We start from the raw sequence: 22350 nt of genomic DNA on the forward strand, positions 1-22350 counted from the left end.
TCTCAAAAAAAAAAAAAAAAGGTCAGTATTGACAGGGTCAGTATTGACAAGTAGTGTTGATGGGAACTTTAAAAAAAAAAAAAAAGATAAAATTAAGACCGTTACAGAGTTAAATGAAATCAGCTGGGCAGTGGTGGCACATGCCTTAATGCCAGCACTTGGGAGGCAGAGGCAGGCCGATTTCTGAGTTCAAGGTCACCCTGGTCTATAGAGTGAGTTCCTGGATAGCCAGGGCTACACAGAGAAACCTTGTCTTGAAAAAGCAAACAAACAAACAAACAAAAACCACAAAAATATCAAAACACCAATGGGCAGTTAGTAACTGTCTATAACTTTTAAGATCCAAGTGACCTCTAAAGAGAGTAAGCTCCAGATAAGAAAAACTGTATTTAGCCGGGCGTGGTGGCACACGCCTTTAATCCCAGCACTCGGGAGGCAGAGGCAGGCAGATTTCTGAGTTCGAGGCCAGCCTGGTCTACAAAGTGAGTTCCAGGACAGCCAGGGCTACACAGAGAAACCCTGTCTCAAAAAACCAAAAAAAAGAAAAAAAGAAAAGAAAAGAAATTCCTTCTTATTAATACCTAAGGATCCAAGTTTCCAGTATCTTTATACAGAAATCATACAGGGCTATATTGTAAAGGGCTCAGCTATTTTTCACTGTAACTAACTCTGATAGAAGCTTCACAGAAGAAAGATTCTTTTGGGTTCTGTTTCAGAAGGTTGTGTTCAAGATGAATTGGCAGCAGAGCCTGTGGCAGGGGAGTCTTCACACAAAGGAAGCAGAACCCAAGGATAGAACCCCAATGACCTACTTATTATAAATAAGTCTTACCTCTTTAAAGTTTCTGTAACCTTCCAAAATAGCACCACTATGATTGAGCATAAGAGCCTGTGAGGCACTCTGCATATTCAAGTCCTATCATGGATAAAGTTTGGGATATTAGGAGATGTTTTAAGATGTTAGAAGAGGAGAAGGAGCTCAGTGATTGAGAGGCTCTTGTAGAAGACCTTGGCTTCATTTCCAGCACCCACATGACAGCTCATAATTGTAACTCTAGTCCCAAGGGATATGACACCTTCTTCTGGCCTCTGTGATCACTACATGCAAATGGTGTACGGACATACATACAGGCAAAACACCCATATGCAGAAAGTAAAAAGAAAGGTTAAAAAACTTTTAATCCCAGCACTTGGCAGACAGATCTCTGAATTTGAAGATCAGCCTGATGTACAGAGTGAGTTCCAAGACAGCTAGGGCTACACAGAGAAACCCTGACTCGAAAAAAAATAAATAAAAATTAAAAACTAAAAATAGTAGCTTAAGTTCTAATGTGACATTCATGTATTTCAAAGGGGAAATCTGCAAAATGTTTTAAAGCGACAATGTATAAATAAAAGGTAGATGAAAAATAACAATATACACTATACCAAAGCACAAACTTTAAAAAAAATTAGATTTTATGTGTAAATAAAATCTATTGATTCTCTTTTTTCATCTGAATGTATACATGTGTACCATTCTACCTGATGTCTGCTGTAGTCATGAGGGCACTGGATCCCCAGTAAGTTAAGTTATAGGTGGCTGTAAGCCACAACGAAGTATAAACTTTTTAAATTCACTCATTAAAAGTGTTTCAAGCCAGGCGGTGGTGGTGCACGCCTTTGATGGCAGCACCTGTGAGGCAGAGGCAGGCGGATTTCTGAGTTCTAGGCCATCCTGGTGTATAGAGTGAGTTCCAGGACAGCCAGGGCTACACAGAGAAACCTTGTCTCAAAAAACAAAAAAATCCAAAAAAAAAAAAAAAAAAAAAGGTGTTTCAAATTCCAGAGCTAAAAAAAATGTCTCAGCAATTAAGAGCACTGTCTGCTCTTCCAGAGGTCCTGACTTCAATTCCCAGCAACCACATTGTGGCTCATAACCATCTACAATATGATCTGATGTCCTCTTCTGGCATGCAGGAGTACATATAGATTGAACACTCATATAATAAAATAATGTTATTTATTTATTTAATATGAGTACACTGTAGCTGTCTTCAGGCACACCAGAAGAGGGCATTGGATCCCATTAGAGATGGTGTGAACTACCATGTGGTTGCTGGGAGTTAAACTCAGGACCTCTGGAAGTGCTCTTAATTGCTATCTCTCCAGCTCCCAAATAAATAAATCTTTTTTTTTTAAGTTACAAAAAATATTTCAAATTTCATCTCATGTTGTCATATTCACAAAAGAAATGTATCAACTCCTGTGTTAAATCTAGAACCAAACAAAACAGGATGTAAAGGAAGATTTCTGTAGTCATTTACGATAGCACTCAAAATGATGCTGAACTTTAAAGCAAAGGAGCTGGCTAACTGTGCATGGTGGCACAGACCCGCAATATCACTGCTGTGTGGAAACTCATGCAGGGAGAATGCTTCATGCCACCATGGCTGCATACCAGTTGAAGGGGAAAAACAAACAGACTACAAAAGCATAGTAAAATCATATACATATATGTTGTATACAGGACTGTTTAAAACAAATAATTTGAAGTTATAGCAAAATGAAGCAACTCCGTCAAAATGGTAACAAACTAACAACTTTTATTCTCTTTAATTTAAAAATATTTAGTTTGAAATAGGCTCTTAAGAATTATCAGACAAAACAATAATAGAAAACTTTCCAGATCCCTTGAAAAAAGCCACACTTATCTTTTGAGGCAGGCTACATGCCTGATACAAGATTACATCTTGCTATTTCTAACATGTTTTTATTAGTTAATTTTAATAGAAAAAAAGCCCACAAAACAAGTTACAAGCCAGCACGGGTTACGGTAGTTTACTCCCTGTTGCTTTCACTCTAGCTTTTGGTAAGATCTTAACTCTAAGTCAAGAATGCAATGCTGTTTCAAATGTAAGCAATAATAATACTACACTAACAAAGTTTATTATTACCAGACTAAAGTTCTAATTTGAATTCACTTAGAAACAAAAGGTCATTCTATTTAAATGAAATGAGTTTATATATTATATAACTGGAAGGCAAATACAACATACTAATATATCAGTCAGTAGTCAAGCTGTTATCATTCTAATCTGAGGCACAGAATTCAGGATATACTCCAAAACAATACAAGTAGCACAGCAAGCTTCCGAGGCTAAAGGTAAAGACGACTACTAGATAACAGCTTCTCCTTTCAATCGCTATATTCACTTTCCACAACCAAATGTTTCATTCCAGTTTTCATAAAGCTCCAAGTCTTTTGGAGATACAGTAGGTCGCACAGTTTTAAAAGCATTTTCAAAATCAATATAAGCTATTGGTCGAACTTGATCTGGACTTATGGTAGCAATGTCAGCAGCGTGCAAACTGCGAATAGGACCAAGAGAAGCCTCTCTGCAAAGCTGTGTCATATCTGCGCCAGAAAACCCATCAGACTGCTGCACTACCAGATCAGTTTCTTCATCACTGAGACAACATTGCTCCTTAGACATTAGATTACCTACTATCTGTTTCCTGGCTGAAGCTTCTGGGAGGGGAATATAAAGTCTTTTCACCAATCTTCTCCGGGCAGCTTCATCAATCTCTTGGGGCCGATTTGTAGCTCCCACCACAAGAATCCGGTCTTCAGAAGATGTGGTTGCTCCATCTAACTGAACTAAAAATTCCGTTTTTATCCTTCTTGAAGATTCATGTTCACCATCTCCTCGTTGAGACAATAAAGAATCAATTTCATCAATAAATATGACAGCTGGCTGCTGACACCTGGCAACAGCAAACAGTGCACGGACCATTTTTTCTCCCTCACCTACCCACTTAGAAGTCAACGATGAAGCAGAGATGCTGAAGAATGTTGCTCCAGACTGGCTAGCAATGCACTTGCCAATCAGAGTTTTACCAGTCCCTGGAGGGCCAAAGAGCAGAATTCCTTTAGGGGGCCCTCGCAATCCAGTAAAGATATCTGGCCTCATCATGGGCCACACAACGATTTCCTTTATTGTGGCTTTGGCAAATTCTACTCCAGCAATATCGTCCCAATGTACTGGAGGCCCATGGTCCATAATTTCATTCATAATAAGTTCAACCATCCTTGGCTCCACGTTCTTCAGACAATCATCAGTGAGGTGTGCTGGTTCTGCAGACCCTGCCCTACTAGACTTGTGCTTCTTGGCATGCTGCTCACTTCCGTCTTGCTTATTAGATACAGGAGGAACAAACTTGCCAAATATCCCTCTCGACCTCCCAGCTCCCAGAGACTTTTTCATAACACCATTAGAAGATTTAGATGTATGCTGGGATTGATGGCCCTTTTTCTTTTGATCTACCCATAATTGTTCTTTTGCAGTTTTAAAGGTAGGCAGGCTATTATCTTCCCTTCGGCCTCTGTCTTCTGTTTTACTAGGAGCCTTGTTCAGTGTTGGATTGGAAAGTATGTCAATGATGTCAGAGTCATTAAAAGCCTTCCTTTCTTGAGGGTTTTCACAGCCAGAAGGAACACAAGACAGATTAGATAAGAACATATTTAGTCCTGTGCTGGTTTTAGGAAAGCTTTGAGTGTCCTTTTCGGTGTTTCCAAATAATGGTGTCATGTGAAATGCTGCAGTGGCTGACTCACCTAAAGATGTTGAGGAGGTGAGGCATGTCTTAGTGGTATTAGTTTCCTTAGGCAGCCGAGCACTCTGAAAAGGGGAACATCTCAGACTGCTCCCTGGAATGGCTTGGGTCTTATCTGTGTCATGACCTGAACTGGATAATATGTCAGCGTCTTCAGAACCTCCACAAACACTAAGCTGAGGAACCTCAAAGGCGGTGGGCTCTTTACACAGGACTACTGATGCATCAGCAGGTTCCAACAGAGACTCTTCAAATTTCTTGCCAGCCTGCATCATCTCCTGTACACAACTCATTTTGAAAACATTATCTATTGACAATCCAGACTGCCACTTGTTACTGTCAGCCTGTCGAGATCCTGCCAAAGCAAAAATGCTCTCTGCATAGTTATTCAAGCCAGTTACAACATTGTCAGAATCAATAATTGCAGAGTATTTTTCTGTATACCTTTTGAACAGGTTGGTAGCAAAGACCTGAGAGATCTCGGAGTTGGCATATGCATACTGAATATGCAGTAGTAGTGCACGGTATGCATCGGCCTTCTGCTTTGGTGTACATATGCTGGATGTAACCACACAGTAATTCTTCTGCCATTCGTCCACCTGCACAGACCTAGTCGTCTCCACAGACATGGAGCTGGACGTCTCCATGTCAAAGGTTCTATAACACAAGACAAAATTGAAGGCAAATCAGTATCAAGAAGAAAACAAAAGTATAAAACTCTCCACTAAAAAAAAAGTACAATAAAATTTATAAGGTTCATTTATAAAGACAGATTATTTGTCAAAGAAACATCTAGCTAATCATATATTTCAAGTACTCGTGACACAAAGATACAATGATACAGTCTTCAAGATTAAGGACAACCAAATGATTTCATAGATGCTAAACTGTTTTACTTATAAAGTTATTTTCCTACAGAGAAACTATTCATGGGTTTAAACAGAAAGGACTTAAAGGTAACCAAAGAAAGGACTTGGGAAATGTGATGCAGTTGGTAGACTGCTTACTAACATGCCTGAACCCTAGTGTTTGATCCCTAGCACACACACACTGGATATAACTATACATGCCTATAATCCTAGCACTTGGGTGGTAGATTCAGCAAGAGAAGTTCAAGGTCACCACCTTCAGCTACATGGTAAGTTTAAAGCCAATTTGGGATACATGAGACTCTGTCCAAAAGCTTTCATAAATAACTTAAAGAAGGGAAGGATTTATTAAGTGACAGGTAACAGGAGACACCCAATATGGATACTCGGCCTCCACACACAGGTGTATGTACAAGAATATGCACAGGGGCGGAAAGATGGCTCAGCAGTTAAGAGCACTAACGCTCTTCCAGAGGTCCCGAGTTCAAGTCCGAGACATGGTGGCTCACAACCATCCGTAATGAGATCTGATTCCCTCTTCTTGGCGTGTTTGAAGACAGCTATGTTTATGTATAATAATAAATAAATCTTTTTTAAAAAAAATAATATGCACAAAAAGACTTAAAATTAATTAATGGTTCAATTTCCCATTCTCATGAGAATGGTCATCCAAACAAATCAACAAAGAAACTTCAGACTTAACCAACACCAGAGATTAAACAGACTCAACAAATACTTACAGGCTACTGTATCTAACAGGGAAAACAGTCTTCTCGGCAGCCAACAGAATTTCCTATAAACTCTCACTTTTTAAGCCATTTATCATGTCTTACTAAATACAAGAGAACCAAAATATCCTCCTGTGGGGTGGAGAAGATGATTCCTCAAGCACTGTCCACTCTGGTTTTGGAGACAGGTCTCTCCCTGAATGGGAGCTCACCAAGTAGGCTACAGGTTGATTGGACAGTAAACACCAAGGACCAGCCTGTCCTCCACAGCATGATTACAAGTATGTGCCACCATATTTCCTGTCCAGATTTCTTTTTTTGTTTTGTTTTGTTTTGTTTTGTTTTCAAGACAGGGTTTCTCTGTGTAGCCCTGGCTGTCCTGAGACTCACTCTGTATGCCAGGCTGGCCTAGAACTCAGAAATCCGTCTGCCTCTGCCTCCCAAGTGCTGGGATTAAAGGCGTGTGCCACCACCTCCCAGCCAGATATCTTATATAGGCTCTGGGGATCAAACTTTCATTTTTATGCTTGTACAGCAAGCACTTCACTAAGACTAAGCTATGACCCCAGACCAGTTACAAGATTCTACAAAAATGTGAAGGCGGCTGGAGAGATGGCTCAGCAGTTAAGAGCACTTGCTGTTCTTGTAGAGGACAGGGCAACCACATGACTACTCACAACCACCCGTGACTCCAGCTCTAGAGGATCTGACACCTTCTTTTGGCCACAATGTACACACTCATTAGCACACACACACACACATACCCTTCTGAATATATAAAAAACTGAAAAAACGATCCCTCAATCTTCCAATCAAAAACTGTGCTAATGAACTAACCAGTTCTCAAAAGAAATACAGCTAATAAATACTTGCACAAGTGTTCAACATTCTTAGTCATGGGGAAATGCAAATTAAAACTGCCTTGAGATTCTATTTCCCAGTCAGAATAGTTGTCATCAACAAAACAAATGCTGTCAAGGATATAGGGAAAGAGAAACCCTTATTCCCTGGGGGTGGAAATGCTAATTTGTTTGGCCACTAGAAAAATCAATGTAAATGCTGCTCAAAAAAAACTGAATATTGTACTCTTGGGTATATACTCCAAGAATTCTAAGTCCACGCACCACAGAAATGCTAGTGTATCCATGTTTATAACTATAGTACTTACAGCAGCCATAAAACAAAACAACTTCAATGTACATCAATGATGACATATAAATACATAATGAAGTTCTATGCAGTCAAAAAGAAAAATGAGCCGGGCGTGGTGGCGCACGCCTTTAATCCCAGCACTCGGGAGGCAGAGGCAGGCGGATTTCTGAGTTCGAGGCCAGCCTGGTCTACAAAGTGAGTTCCAGGACAGCCAGAGCTATACAGAGAAACCCTGCCTCGAAAACCATAAAAAAAAAAAAAAAAAGAAAGAAAAATGAAATCCTGACATTTGCAGTAAATCAATGCAACTGAAAATCTTACGCTATGCAAAATAAGACATTCAGAATGCAAAATCTAGATTTAGAGATTTTATGTGCATACACATTTATATGTGTTTGTAGGTCAGAACTAGAAGGGGATCATGAGAAGAGGTTGTGATTTTTAGGAAGTTGAGAAATAGAGCAATGACTCACGTAATAAGAAGGTACAAAGCGTTAGAAATTGTGTGTGTGTGTGTGTTGTGTGTGTGTGTGCATTTACGTATGTATTTTGTAGACCATGGAAACAAAAGGTGGTCATGAGAGGAGGTAGACATCCTTAGGGAGGAGGGAAATAGGGCAATGGGACAGGTAACAGGAAGGCAAGAGGGGCTAGTGAGGGAAGGAACAAGGGAAAGGGTAGGTGGGTAGGAGGCAGCACTGAGGGGAACAGGTCAAAACTAAGTATGAAGATGCCATAATGAAACTTTAAATCTTAAGGCTGTTTTCTAAGAAAAATCAGATAATATTATGCAAGCCACTTACAATTTTTGGATGTTCATATTTTTCTGAAGGAACCATTGTGAGAATCAAATCAGGTGATTATGAAAATGATTTGAAGACTTGTACCCCTGCTATACAAATGTGGAAATTGAGCTGAGAGAGTTAAAGAACTGACTCACTAGAGAGAACTCTGCTGATTATGACCAACGGCAGAAATCAAGGCCGAGTTCCAAGTGAAGCAAGGTCTATGTACTTTACCAGGCACTGAACACTTCTCGATGTTATCAGCACAGGATGAGCTGCATGGAACAGAAAGATGGTGACATGTTTCATATCTTTAATGATTTATCGTGAATAAACACTTGAAACATGATGGCACAAATCTTCCAAATTTTCCCCCATTTCTCAGTGTTAAAAATTAAAACCTATAAAAAATAAACTCTAAGAATAAGCCAAATAGTCTACTAGATAGGGGTTTTATTTCAGATTTTTCCTGAGATAGTCTCATAAGCCCCTTCACATTGTTGTAAAGAATCTTAGGGAAATATACAATGGGGCCAAGGAGAGAGCTTAGCACAGGCCTGCCAAGTTAAGTTCTCAGGCCTACGTGGTTCCTGAAAGCAGTCCCCTGCCATCCACATGCACAGCTTGACACAAATGTGCCCAACCTACCACTAAATAATGAAAAAACTACTTTTGTAATGTACAACTTTTTGCCTAGATACTAAGATGAAAAAATTTTAAGAAAACCATTTGGTTCCCTAAGAACTATGATAAAGCAAAAGAATATCTACATTTTAAATTTAATTTCTATTTATCTGGAAGTACAGCTAAATAATCAATACTTTCTATGTGAGCTATATTTAATACAGCTTTGATGGTGGTGATGGTGGTAGGTTTTTGAGAAAGGGTTACTCTGTGTACCCTGGCTGCCCTGGAACTCACTCTGTAGACCAGGCTGGCCTCAACCTCACCTGTTTCTGAGATTCACCTGTTTCTGCCTCTGAAGCACCGGGAGTAAAAGGGTAACCACTCCTGGTTAATATAGCTATTATCTCTGACAATGCTGTGGAAAAAATTTACCACATTATAAGTAGGTAAGCATACATCTCTGCTTATAATAATGGGAAACTTAACATCTAGTCAAACTGTTACTTAAATTGAAACTGGATCAACAGTTCTGAGGCAAGTAAGTAGCCCTGCTTTCATCTGCTTTAACCTTATTTTACTCTCCATTATACAACACCAGAAATAAGAACCTGAAGGAAGCCAGGCATGGTGGCGCACGCCTTGAATCCCAGCACTCGGGAGGCAGAGGCAGAGGCAGGTGGATTTCTGAGTTCGAGGCCAGCCTGGTCTACAGAGTGAGTTCCAGGACAGCCAGGGTTACACAGAGAAACCCTGTCTCAAAAAAAAAAAGAACCTGAAGGAGAAGTAACTTGGAAAATATCCTCCACAAAGGTTCGCAATGATTATAATTATCTTTATAGCTTCATTTCAGTCTATCACCTAAAATCACCTATTCTAGTCATTCTCCAAAAACTGTCCTCTTCCACCACCATCTTTGTATTTAGAAGTTATCGACCAAGTTTTCCTTCCTTTCCAGTCAGTCATATCCCACAACTACATACAACCCAAAACAGTCTGTTGCTCAATGACACAAGTACTGACCGTATTATCTAACACTTCTAAGTCATTTTAACCTTTGTGCTTGATAGAAATCTATAAAGTATGGGCAACCGAGTTACATTTCAATTTTCTTTACTTTGTTAATTTTCTGATTAAGAATGTTTTGGTCATTCAAACTAGACAGGAAGCTTCTGCAAACAAGAACTACTTCTCATTGTATTTAGATTTTCTTTAGTACGTAGTTCATGGTATCCACTAAAATGATTAAAAACTGGAGGGCCTACTATATTCCAGACATCATTTTTGAACTTTACAGAACTCTAGTTTACTAGTGGCAAAGTAGCATAGGAATTTAGAACACAGGATCTGAAGCTGTAAGACCTAGCTTTAGACACTGGACATAAAAGTTTTAATTAATTGTAATAAATTGGGGAAGTCTGAGAGCAACTTGCAGGAACTGAATTTTCTCTTTTTACCAGGACAGTTCTTAGGGATTCAGGTCCTCAGGTTCGGCAGCTTTGACCCACTAAGCCATTTCCCAGGCCCTGAATTCTGAATACATAATCTGTTCTTTCAGCAGTGACTCTGAGAATATCTCTTAAGCTATGTCGTCACCTGGGGAGAAACAGCGTGCACCATTATTTAGCTGACAGGTTGTTGCATTATAGGGTCCCCAGAACTTAGAAATATGATAGATTATGAATTATTATTTCTTCCCTTTGGAAGGTTCCCCCCTCAGGCCGTAGCGACTGCGTATGGCCTGGAACCAGTTATCACAACTGAAAAGTATCTTTAGTCCAACTGCTCGGGGTCAGGAGTGTGTCTGATTTCTAGGTATTGACACATACATCAGGTAGGGGACTCCATTCTAAATACAACTCACGTATACTTAAAATATACATTAGCTACATAACCAGACGGTTAACTGTAGATACTATTTTCTGAGCAGGAATGAATTTAAAAAAAAAAAAAAAGTTTCATGATGAGGATGTTATTTTAGGCGTCAAGTTCAGATGCTGGAGCATTTCTGATTTTCGGAGAAAATTCACCTGTGTTAGTATTGCCGAAAGCACGAAACTCAAAATGAGTACATTTAGGTGGCAAACCAGCTACAGCATTCCCAGCAGTCCTAGCGGGGGGTAGCTGTGGCTGACTGACCCCAAACCGTCACGCCCAACGGCGTCCCTCAGCCCCAGCCGCCGTCTGGCCGCGGGCTTCCCAAGGCCACCCTCTCCGACAACCCGAGGCCAAGAACGGACAGAAGAAAACAAAACCAAAGTACACCCGGCATGGCAACCACAGCCTCCGCCCGCCGGCTTAGCGGCGAACAGCAGCCTACCGGGGCCCACCTGTGCTCCCTGCCGGGACCGCAGCCACCGAAAAGCGCGCCTTTCGAAGTGCGCCTGCGCGAAGTGACGGCTCGGCCCGCGTTGCGCATGCGTGTAGAGTAAGGGCGGCTGAGCGCGCGCTGCACGCAGCGTGAGGGCGGAGTCTCGGAAGGCCTGAGGTCACCGCCCAGGCCTTAACGCGGGAATTTGGGTTTCCGGCCCGCGCTCTATGAGGGAGATTTAGCCCGCGCGGTGGCGATAAATCTAAGCAAACCCTTGGCTTCCCGTTCACTGCAGCCTTAATATGTTCTTTTTGCCGAGCTAGGTGCTGCAAAGGCACCTAGGCAGAGGCAGTGAGAGAGGAAAGAAAGCTCAGGAGTGTAGAGAGCACGAGTCCCCTGGGAGGGCGAAAGCGGCCCGGGAGGGGGAAGGGGAGGTGTAGCCTCCGGGCCGCCACTCCAGAGCCTGCCCGCCCCGGCGCCCTCCGGCCTTAACCAGTTCAGCAGCAGCTATCAAATAGTGAGACTCGAATACAGGAAGGTTTAGCAAAGGCTACAGCCAGCATTAGACGGAATACCGAGATTACCGAAGTAGTAGCTGGCAGGGGTCCAGTAAGAACTGAAGAGCTTTTTTTTTTTTTTTTTTTTAAAAAAACTAATCGTAGGTAGCTAAAACATGGACAGTCCTGGAGTCACCGAGGGAACTTTCCCCTCATAGCTTTGGGCCCCACCTCACCCCACCCCCACCTCTCTATTACCAACCAAGACGGCTTGCAATTTGGGGAGAGGTCACCAAGGGTTAGGTTCTTAATTGTTTGTATAGGCATAACAAGCCATTGGGTCAGGCTCCAAGCAGTCGGGAGCTGATTGTCAGAGAGGGGAGAGGAGGGGGGCTGTGCTGGGTTGTTGGGTGGTTTTTTTTTTTTTTTTTTTGGTTTCTTTGTCTACAACCCTCATCGCTAAGCCTGCCTGTTTTCACTGGGAAAACTGTACTTTTCTTTTATTCATCCTATCTCCTTCAAATACTGACCAACACTCCTAACCCTGCTTGCTCTACGGCTCTGGGCATTTTTAATCAGGCTGAAGACCTTCCTTACCCATGCAGCCATTCCCAGGCCTGCATTGTTGAGCCTGCCTGCCTTTCTGACCTTTAACTCCAAAAGCATGGTCTCTTTTCCCCTTATCCGTCTGCCTCCTCCAGAGGCTGCCAACATGTCTAGCTTGTCTTATTTTTCCCCTAAATTCAAAATTGCCTTTCGGTTTCCTACTGAGTCTGGGTTTTGTTTTGTTTTAATTATTTTTTTATAAGACCAGGAATCCTGCAAAAAGCAACATTATTCTCTGGCGTCCGTCTTTTTTAAATTGGCTTTGTTAGGCTCACAACCCAGTGTCTACTGTGGAAGAGTTTAAGGCTTAAGCTATGCAAGTAGTAAACTTGCTGACCGAGAACACAAACTGCTTTTGATAGACTCTATTTTCATGGTCAGAAGTTATTGGACCTGCAAGAAAGAAATTGCCACCTAAGCAGACAGAACTGGTCCTTGGTGGGAGAGCTTCTTCTTGTTTATGTATTTATGAGTTTATAACCATAATCTCAGACAATGCTTGTTACAGTTCAGCTGGCTAATTTGTTTTGATCAGAGAAAATAAAATGATCCCAAATAATATGCATCCTCTGCCAGAAAAATTGTGTTTGTAAGCTAGCAAGATGTCTCAGGTAAAGGTATTTATTTCCTGTGCAACCTTGGTGGCCTTAGTGTGGCTTCCAGAACCCACGAAAAAGTGGAAGGATTCAAAACAACTCCACACAGTTGTCCTTTGACTTCTAGGCACATGTCCTTTCCCCACAAACACACAATAATAAGTGTTTATAAAACTGTGTTTGGCCGGGCATGGTGGCACACGCCTTTAATCCCAGCACTCGGGAGGCAGAGGCAGGCAGATTTCTGAGTTCGAGGCCAGAGGTCTACAAAGTGAGTTCCAGGACAGCCAGGGAAACCCTGTCTCAGGGAAGAAAAAAAAAAACTATGTTTGTAAGCAATGTGAGAAGTGGGCTGTTGTAGAGATAGGAAAGAAGATGGGACAAAATTAAATCTGTCTCTTTTTCTGAGATTCCCCGAGTACAGTTGGATCCTGAAATCCACTTCAAACATGCCTTGGTGAAAGAGGACCCGTGAAGATTGGAGATGTAGCCAGCCATTCCTCGGATATACAGTCTAACATGAATGGAACATACAGTCCTAATGAAAAGTTTTCATTAGACGGTGCTCTCCCCTACGACCAGAGGCAGAATTTTAACAAGTCTGACAAAGTTCTCGTTAGCCTTTATATTCCCGAACGGGGCAACCTTCACTCTACAAAACAGAACAAGAGCCGGTACTGGGCAGGAACAGAAGGGTGAGCTTCGTAACGCAGGGAGCCGAGCCTGTCGGAAAGGAGCTGACAGGTTGATTCAGCTCACTTCAGCTCATTTCTCTTGTGAGGTTAGAGCAGACTTAGTCAAGCTGAGGTAGTTTGGCCTCTGGCTGCTGTGAATTTGCTGTGTTTAGGAAAAACTGGTCCATGTGTGGACTCTTCTGCTTCTAGTTTGAACAGGCTATGGGGTCATGCCATAATTCTTCTTGTGACTGTTTATTGCATGTCTGCTTTGGGGAACAACACAAGTTTCTTTAAAAAGACCTTTTCAAATATTACCAGTTTATGCAAGCAACTTACTTTGCTAGTAATTTTGTATTGTTTTTCCCATTACTTTTTACAAGGGTAGGTTATGGCACACAGAGAGAAGTGCTCAAGAAACAGATTTTGATACCAAAGAAGTAAACACTATTAATATTTGGGAATTTATATTATTCATTTAAAAAAATTAATACAGCAATCATTAGGCCAAAATGCTATTGGGTAAGTACCATGTTTCCTCAAATGTGAACTTTCTGAGTAGAATACCAGTAATACCATTTTTGAGTTTATGCCATTGATTGGATTCAATCAATGTTAAAAGTTCAATCCTGCCTTGCCTTGGGGTCTTGTCCTATATCCCTTTCCCAGGTCCTTCTATCTCGGCCTTTTCTGTGTGCTGACTCGTATTCAGTCAGCCTGACTTGGATCTCCAGTTCCAGGAAGCCTTTTCTCTGCTACGTTCTAAACAAGAGATGTTCCAGGATAAGCCTTTTGTTGGCTGTCTGCTGTGTCCAGATAAGTCTAGGGCTTTCTCAGCTCCAGGTTGAAGTGCCTGGAATCAGTGAAAACCTGAGGTCTAGCATCACGCATCACTGCCACCAGAGGTCACTGTGCTCCAGTGAGCAACTGCAGTAGGCACAGATTTAAATGCACTTGCTACGCGTCCCGGCATTCTCAATTCGCTTTTGTTTGGTTGGTTTTGATTTTTCAAGACAAGGTTTCTGTGTGTAGCCTTGACTGTCCTGGAACTCGCTTTATAGGTCAAGGTGGCCTTGAACTCAAGAGATCTGCCCACCTGCCTCTGGCTTCTAAGCACTGGAAGCAGTAAAGCACTAAAGCACTATGCCTGCCTGGCTTTGGAATACTGACTTCTATCTGAATAATGTATAGTTGGGATCAAAGGCAAGGTTTACCCAGGAAGATAAATGGATCTTGTCCCATAAGCACCAAATCCCAACCCCCACCCCCCACCCCCCACTGCCATGCAGCTTACCTCATAGAATTTTTCCTTTTTTTTTTTTTTTTTTTTTTGTTTGTTTGTTTTTTGTTTTTCGAGACAGGGTTTCTCTGTATAGCCCTGGCTGTCCTGGAACTCACTTTGTAGACCAGGCTGGCCTCGAACTCAGAAATCCGCCTGCCTCTGCCTCCCGAGTGCTGGGATTAAAGGCGTGCGCCACCACGCCCAGCTATGGAATTTTTTAAATAGGTATTGAGTTGCTATTTTTAAATGTGGATAGCAGCACCTGGCATAGAGTAAGTGCGGGTGTATGATTTTGTTAACTGGGAGGAAGCGCTTCTTCCTGTTTCTAGGGCTGGGTGTTTTGGTGTCTGAGCACCATGTTGAAGAAAGGCCAAGAAGATGGGATGTGCTGCTAGCAACTTGACACAAAGCTAGAGTCATTTGGGAAGAGGAAAATGCTCTCACTAGATTGACCTGTGGGACATTTTCTTGATTGAAGATTTATATGGGAAGACTGGCCTCACTATAGGCAGTGCCACCCCTGGACTGATGTGGCCTCATTACTGTAAGAAAGCAAACTGAGTAAAACAACATTACCCCATGCCCTCTTCATCAGGTCCTGCCTTGAGTACTTCCTTGACTTCTTTCATTGATGGGCTGTGATGTGGAAGTGGGAGCCAAATCAACCCTTTCCTTCTCTAGTTGCTTTTGATCGTGGTGTTTTATCATAGCACTAGAAACTCTAATAAGACAGTGGATGCACTAAAAATGAGCCGTAGTTAGACAAGACTGTACCCTTCCTGGGTTTGAACATAAGCTGAGATCTTAGACTCTATTCCCTAAAGATTCAGAACGTTTAGATAACCCCTACCTCCCATTTATGCAGTCTAGGATCCAAGCCCAAGGGAAGATGCCACCGGGGGGCTGATTTTCACCACCTCAAGTAACATAATCAATATAATCTCTCAGAGTGTGGCCATATGCAACCTAAATTAGAAATTCCCTGGAGGCATGTCTCCTCGACGATTCTAGATCCTATCAAGTGGATACTCCATATAAACGACCATACCTGTTAGTAACACAAGGACCTCATGTGAATGCCGTTGACAATTCTAAAGTCTCCAAAGGACCAAAATACACTTATGCTGGGACTGCGGAGATGGCTAAGTAGCTAAGAGTGCACACTGGTCTTGTAGAAAACCCACTTGGTTTTTAGCACCCACAATTAGAAGGGTTATAATTGCCTATAACTGTAGCTCTAGAGGATAGAATGGCCTCTTCTGGCCTCCTTGTGCAACATGCACACACGCACACACATATACACACACAATTAAAAATAAATCTACAAAAAAATAACATTTTTCTAAAATCAGAATCATTCCATATAAAGATCAGAGATTATTTGAGTAAATACCTAGAAATTGAACTCATGAAATCTAAGCAGAACTTGAGTGTTGTTAATGATTCTGAATAGTGACTGACATATACCAGGCTTTCATTAAACACATGATGACCAAGTGTCTGAAAGGGTTAGTCAAGTTCACAAGAATGAGTCTGATACAGTGTAAAACAAGACGCTTACTCAATACAGTTAGTATTGCACATAGGTTGTTTATTTAGTATTTAGCCACACAGAGGATAAGTTAACAGCCATAGATATACTCTGAAGGTAAGACCAAAGACTGCCCTGGAAACTATTTCTATAAGCCTATCCTGCCACCAATGACCTTATGAGCACAAAGACATCTTATTATCAACAGAAGTCACGGCCACACAAAGAACAGAAGCTAGAGCCACTGACAATAGCTTTCCACACAGAAAATACTTTTCCCTGGACAATACAGAAAATATTTCTTCATTGATAAGTCACCAAAAAGTCAGTCAGAGGTTTCTGGTTAATGTTGGAGACACACATGACGCCACATGTAATCATGATTTCACGAAGACGGAGTGGTAGTTATTTTTCTCTTTCCAGTTTTCAGATAAACTTCTTTTCAACTTTTGATCTCTATGGGAGAAAAAAAATAGCAAGAACTTAGAGGCTAACTTAGAAATAAGGAGAGCTGGCAATGTAGCTCAGTAGTAGTGCACCTGCCTAGAAGGCCAAGATCCTTGTTCCTTTCCCGATACTACAGAAACAAAAATAAAATAATAAAAATTAGAATTTTCTGTACTTCTAAACTGACTTCAGAGAAGGAATACACTGTTTCTGCAGTGTCCAATACAATAGATCATTTTAACAAAAGAGTTCATGTTACCAATCTAACATCTCTAGTGATAAATTTTATAAATTACTCTGGCTGTGATTCTTCCTCTCTGATAAGCAGCACAGAAGCCTGCCTGCCCTTCCTTACCATCGCACTTTGGGTCTTTCCTGACGGTCACATGAAAATCCCATTTACTGTTTTCATGTAGCTAAAGCTTATTTGGATAGTTGCTTTGGTCAGTGCTGTTTGGGGAAATCTGAAGGGAAAGTATACAGCAAGATCTATACACTATTGTATATAAGCCCACAGAAATGAATACAAATTCACTCTGTAGAATCATGGCACATAACATTCTTTCTGCCACTCCTGACTGACTATGATAGTTTTCTCTTCCTCACTGCACAGCCACTCAGCACTAAGTGGCCATGCTGGGACTGAGCTGGAATCCTGATGCCTCCACAAGGAAACAGATGTCCCTGGTGCAGCTAGCTTACCTGAAGCAGCTCTGCTTTCATTCTTTCTCTGCCCTCAGCACACTGCTTGCTAGATCACTGATGTGTTCCCAGGCCAGCTGCACGTGGGCAGACTCCACAGTGCGAGCGCACACAGCAAAGCGTAGCACAAACTTGTCTCGGAGACGACATGGAACCAAGTGGATTTTTTTGGCGCTGTTTATTCTTTGTAAGAGAGTTTCGTTCAACTCATTGGAGCCCTGGGGGAATTAGAAAGCAGATCCATCGTATAACACAAAGTCTAGTAACACCTAGAGACGGTAGACAATGAAGAAACCATCTTTACTTTTCTTTTACATGTAAGATGGCAGAAAGTTTGATGAAATGACTAACATGGGCTTAAAGAACTTATAAGATAACTTCTCCCTGTGATAGCGTTTCTCAGCAATCTGTATTATCAGAAGTTGACCTTCTTATCCTCCAAGTTTGTTTAAGAAAGATGAAGGTCCCTGGAGGGACTGTCAGCAAATAGATGAGGATAAACTATGTGACCCTGTCTCTGGTACACTAGAGCAGCTTTAGATACATTGGAACCCACGGGAGGTCTCAACAACAGAGACCATGGAGCACCCCAGGCAAGGCTAGCTGTTTCCCAGAAGAATCTCTAAAGGGCATTTGTAAATGCGGGAATGGGGGATTATGGATAATCTCTATACAGCTTCTCTAGAAAGAAAATAGTCAACAAGCTGGAGACAGAGAGGCCAGAGCCCTCCACTCCCAATGACTAACCAGAGATAAGAGGACCTTATCAAACAACACACAGCCAGCCATCACTTTCCAGCTGGGCCCCAAGTAGACAGGCTGGTAGCTGTTCTCTGCCTATTTCTTTACTCCTTTGTATAACTGTCATGAAATGGCTTCCAAGCTGCTAAGCCTTTCCGTCTAGCAAAATGTACCAGGGGCTGGTTTCAGGCTTCACTCCCTAATCATAAGACCCTTGCTAGGCTAGACCACTATTCTGGATTTTAAGGGTCGAGAGGTAGGAGGATACATGGAAAGGAAAGTGTTACCTCTGCCTGGACCATGACAGCTGAACACCTGCTGGATATTGAGAACTGCTCTTGGCCTTGGACAGATTCACATGCTTCTAGCTTCAGGTCTGAGTGTGACATCTAAGAAAATCTTTTCTCTCACTATACGTGAGAGAACTACAGGCTATTCATATTGTTGGTATAGATGCTGTGACTGGACAATAAGGTCCTATTCAAGGAAGGATGATAAACACACACACACACACACACACACACACACATATGAGAGCACACACTTGAAATTCATATAACACAAAAAACAAAAGCCAGTTATTTAGGGGAAAGTTGTGTGCTATTTTCAATTGCTTTAGGTTAGAAAGCACTTCCAAGAAGCAGGACCAGAAAGCAAACAGAAATGATCAGAGATGCAATAATGAAGAGGCAAAAGTAGGGCTAGAGAGATGGCTCAGCAGTTAAGAGCACTGACTATTCTCTCAGAGGTCCTGAGTTCAATTCCCAGCAACCACATGGTGGCTCTCAACTATCTATAATGAGATCCAATGCGTTTTTAAAAAGATTTATTTATTTATTTATCTCATGTATGTGGGTACACTGTCTCTGTCTTCAGACACACTAGAAGAGGGCATTGGATGCCCATTACAGATTGTTATGACCCACCATGTGGTTTCTGGGAATTGAACTCAGGACCTCTGGGAGAGCAGACAGTGTTCTTAACCACTGAGCCATCTTTCCAGCCCTAAATACATTTTCTTTCCTTTTTTCAAGACAGGGTTTCTCTGTACAGCCCTGGCTGCCCTAGAACTCACTTTGTAGACCAGGCTGGCCTCGAACTCAGAAATCTGCCTGCCTCTGCCTCCCGAGTGCTGGGATTAAAAGCGTGCGCAACCACGCCCAGCTCTAAATACTTTTTCTTAAAGGCAAAAGTAAGATAAGTAAGATAAAAGGAGCCTGGCCAGGGAAGAAGGAGTAACTATGCCATTGTAATGCCTCATACTTTATGTCTAATAATGGGCCACAAGGGCCAGAAAGTATAGCTTTGTGGTAGAGCAGTTGCCTAGCACCCGTGAGACCCTAGTTTTAATCCCCAATGCCACAAAAATGAATTTTGTATAATGGATGCTACTTTAAGTCAGCAGAGTGGTGCATACCTGTACCCTCACCTTTTGAGAATGAAGATGAAAAAATCTGTTCAAGATAGTCTTAGGCTAATATAGCCAGTTTGAGAGTAGCCTGGGCTACATGAGATTCTGTCTTAATAAGTAAGCAGCCACAGTATATGCTTCTTGAACTCATCAAATTGGAAAAGACAAGGACAAGGTGGCAAATCACACAATATAGTTATACAGGCAAAAAAAAAAAGAAATGGTGTTTGGCTAACATGCTTCCTTAATAAAAAAGGCACAATCGTGGCAAGGAGGTAACAAAGTTTCACAGAAGGAAAAGTTTCTTAGCCAAAGAGTCTGGAGGGTTCTGTGTGTGACGGCTGTGCACACTACCATGCATGTGAGAAGGAGCAAAATCTGAGGCCAAGTGTATTTGGAATAATCCTAAATGATACAAATCCACCAATATCTTAGCCTTCACTACAACATCACATCAAGAGTGAAGCTGACAATCACAAAGGCGATATTATGCAGAGGTCTTTAAGGAAGACAAAGAGGTCCTAAAATTATATTATGGTGATGACCTCACAACCAGAAATCACTCAAATGTATAAGCTAAAGGCCAACATGAATTATATCTCAATAAAACCATTAAAATTAAAATATAAGCATCCTACAAAACTGAAAATATCTTACTGCAGCAGCCCACTGCAATGAAAACAAATACTTGGAGGACAAAGAAGTCAACACAGTACCAATGCCAATGTTGGTAGCCCTGTCATATCCCATGCTCCACACACCGAACTCCAGAGACATATACTTGAGGCATCCCACACAAGCTACCTATGGCCCACTTTCTTGGTCATTCTATACATCTTCCTTAGACATTACATTTCATGCTTGCAGAAAGCATGGGGCTCCTCTCTAGCACTCACGCCATAACGCTTGTGATTGATCCTTCTAGAATCTCCCAAACTTAGATCTTATCTCAAACCTTTAAGAATCAAGATGAGGGAAGGAGGTGGTACAGGGAGTGCAACAGCATGAAAATGATGTATCCCAGATTGCTCCTTCTCATGACTGTTGTCTAAGCTTGAACAAGGAGGTCTCCTGAAGACCTTTTGAACTGATTCAGAAACTTCCAGTCAAGTGTAGTGGCATGTGTCTGCAGACCCAACTACTTGGGAGGATTGCAAGTTTCAGGTCAGCCTGGGTAATATCTTGGAGCCCTTTTCTCTTAGTTTTTAAAAGGGGAGAAAAAGGAGGCAGGTTCTGGTATTATGGCATAGTGTGAACTTGTCCTGAATCTGTGAAGCTCTGGGTTCCATCTCAGTACTGTAAAAAGGAGGAGAGGAAGGCGAGGAGGAAGAAAACAAAACATAAAACTGTTGGCCTATTAAAAGCCATCTTAGTAACGGCCAGAGCATCTGGTTTCGTTTATAAGACAGTGATGAGCAGGGCCTTTTGAGTAACATGGTTGTGTAAGTCTCTGCAAAGATAGCTTACTCCCGTGCCGATCTGGGCAGGCTTCCCTCCCAAGGAGAACACAGAACTCAGGTACCCGCTCTGCACAGGAATCTTGTGGAGGTATATATAGCCAGATGACTAGGACAGTGGGGTTTGTTTATCAACCCGGTTCCCAGATGTGCTGATGTTGTGTGTCCACAGGTGACCTGGTTACTGAGGCCACAGGCAACTCAGCAGAGGATTACAGTTCCAGAGGTATTGGATGGACTCTTGGCATTGGGTCAAGAGGAAAGCATCCAATCACATCAGAGGAAACTGGGCAGCAAGTCCATGGAGGAGAGTCTACTGGGCCAGTCAGCCAGCCAGCGCGGCCTGCTTAGCACCACAGGTCATGTTCTGTAGCCCTTGGCAACTGGTACACAACTTTGCTTGTGGATGTCCTGAATAATACTTTATTGTGTTCAACAAAAACAAAGATGGCTGACACTGGCATAACATACCTTTAGCCGGAAGCAGACCAACCCAAGAATGACTTCTGTGCAAATTTCAAAGCGAGGGTCCTGGCGTACCAGTGACTCAAACTCATGAGACAGCTCCACGTGCTGGAAAAAGGGAAGGGAAACTTGCTGTCTTTCTCATCACAACTTTAGCCTAACCCTGGCCACCCAGTACCTTATAGGGCTGCACATCTATTAGTCATTCACATGCGCTGAGCAATGTCCTGCATCCTCACCAGCATTTCCCACATAGGTTGAGAAGAAACTCATCTGCCCTATACCACAAGGATTCCAGCTTCCTCAAAAAAAAAAAAAAAAAAAAAAAACCTCATTTTCTTCTGTCCATGGATCTATGTTTTAACCCCCTTCCGTTTATAATTTTATAATAAACATTATAAAGAAGTAGTTGAAGATTCTAAAAGAAAAAAAGGCCACCTTGACCTCCTCATGATAGCTTTATTAATTTGTAGATAGGAAACTGAGACCCTGCAAGAACAAGTGTCATAGCGTAGGCCTCAGTCATACCTGGGCTCAGCTGAGATTCACATCAGCTGCATCTGATGTGTACACTGGGGTATCACTTCTGCAGTAAATGGGATAGTGATCCCAGCCTGATTCCAACTTACAGACAGGAATCACCCTAACCTGCCACATTCAAGAGCTGTGTCCCCTCTGGTGTGATGGTGTGTGCCTGTAATCACAGCACCTGGAAGATTCTATGAGCCTGAGGCCAACCTGATCGACATACTGAGCCCCAGGCCAACCTGATCGACATACTGAGCCTGAGGCCAACCTGATCGACATACTGAGCCCCAGGCCAACCAAGGCTACATACTGAGACCCTAGCTCCAAAATAATAAAATAATTAAAAGG

At 42.0% G+C, this 22350-nt stretch overlaps 2 protein-coding genes across 11 annotated transcripts in view; both read right to left on the reverse strand.

Annotated features, from left to right (window-relative positions):
• Positions 1 to 2477: 2477 nt before the first annotated feature.
• Fignl1 (fidgetin-like 1) lies at positions 2478 to 11173 on the reverse strand. Of its 6 annotated transcripts, none has more exons than NM_021891.3 (3): positions 11085 to 11152; positions 8286 to 8405; positions 2478 to 5253 (listed from the first exon to the last, which is right to left on the reverse strand). In NM_021891.3, exon 3 carries the CDS (start codon positions 5241 to 5243, stop codon positions 3192 to 3194), a length of 2052 nt encoding a protein of 683 aa, NP_068691.2. In that variant the 5' UTR covers positions 5244 to 5253; positions 8286 to 8405; positions 11085 to 11152; the 3' UTR covers positions 2478 to 3191. The 6 variants fall into 6 exon arrangements, with proteins under 6 accessions (NP_068691.2, NP_001156831.1, NP_001156832.1 ...); NM_001163359.1 differs by having other exon boundaries at positions 11075 to 11152; XM_030246214.1 differs by having other exon boundaries at positions 2563 to 5253; positions 8149 to 8405; positions 11085 to 11173.
• Positions 11174 to 16290: 5117 nt separating this feature from the next.
• Positions 16291 to 22350, reverse strand: part of Ddc (dopa decarboxylase) — an 84044-nt gene continuing 77984 nt past the window's right edge. For all 5 annotated transcript variants that reach the window (NM_001190448.1, XM_006514489.2, NM_016672.4 and 2 more), the window contains exons 13-15: positions 21481 to 21582; positions 17401 to 17618; positions 16291 to 16707 (exon numbers count right to left, since the gene is read on the reverse strand). In NM_001190448.1, coding sequence (NP_001177377.1) covers positions 17418 to 17618; positions 21481 to 21582 — 303 coding nt within the window. In that variant the 3' untranslated portion in view covers positions 16291 to 16707; positions 17401 to 17417. The remainder of the gene's footprint in view (positions 16708 to 17400; positions 17619 to 21480; positions 21583 to 22350) is intronic.

The sequence above is a fragment of the Mus musculus genome, chromosome 11 (genome assembly GCF_000001635.26).
Source record: "Mus musculus strain C57BL/6J chromosome 11, GRCm38.p6 C57BL/6J".
NCBI classification, from domain to species: domain Eukaryota; kingdom Metazoa; phylum Chordata; class Mammalia; order Rodentia; family Muridae; genus Mus; species Mus musculus.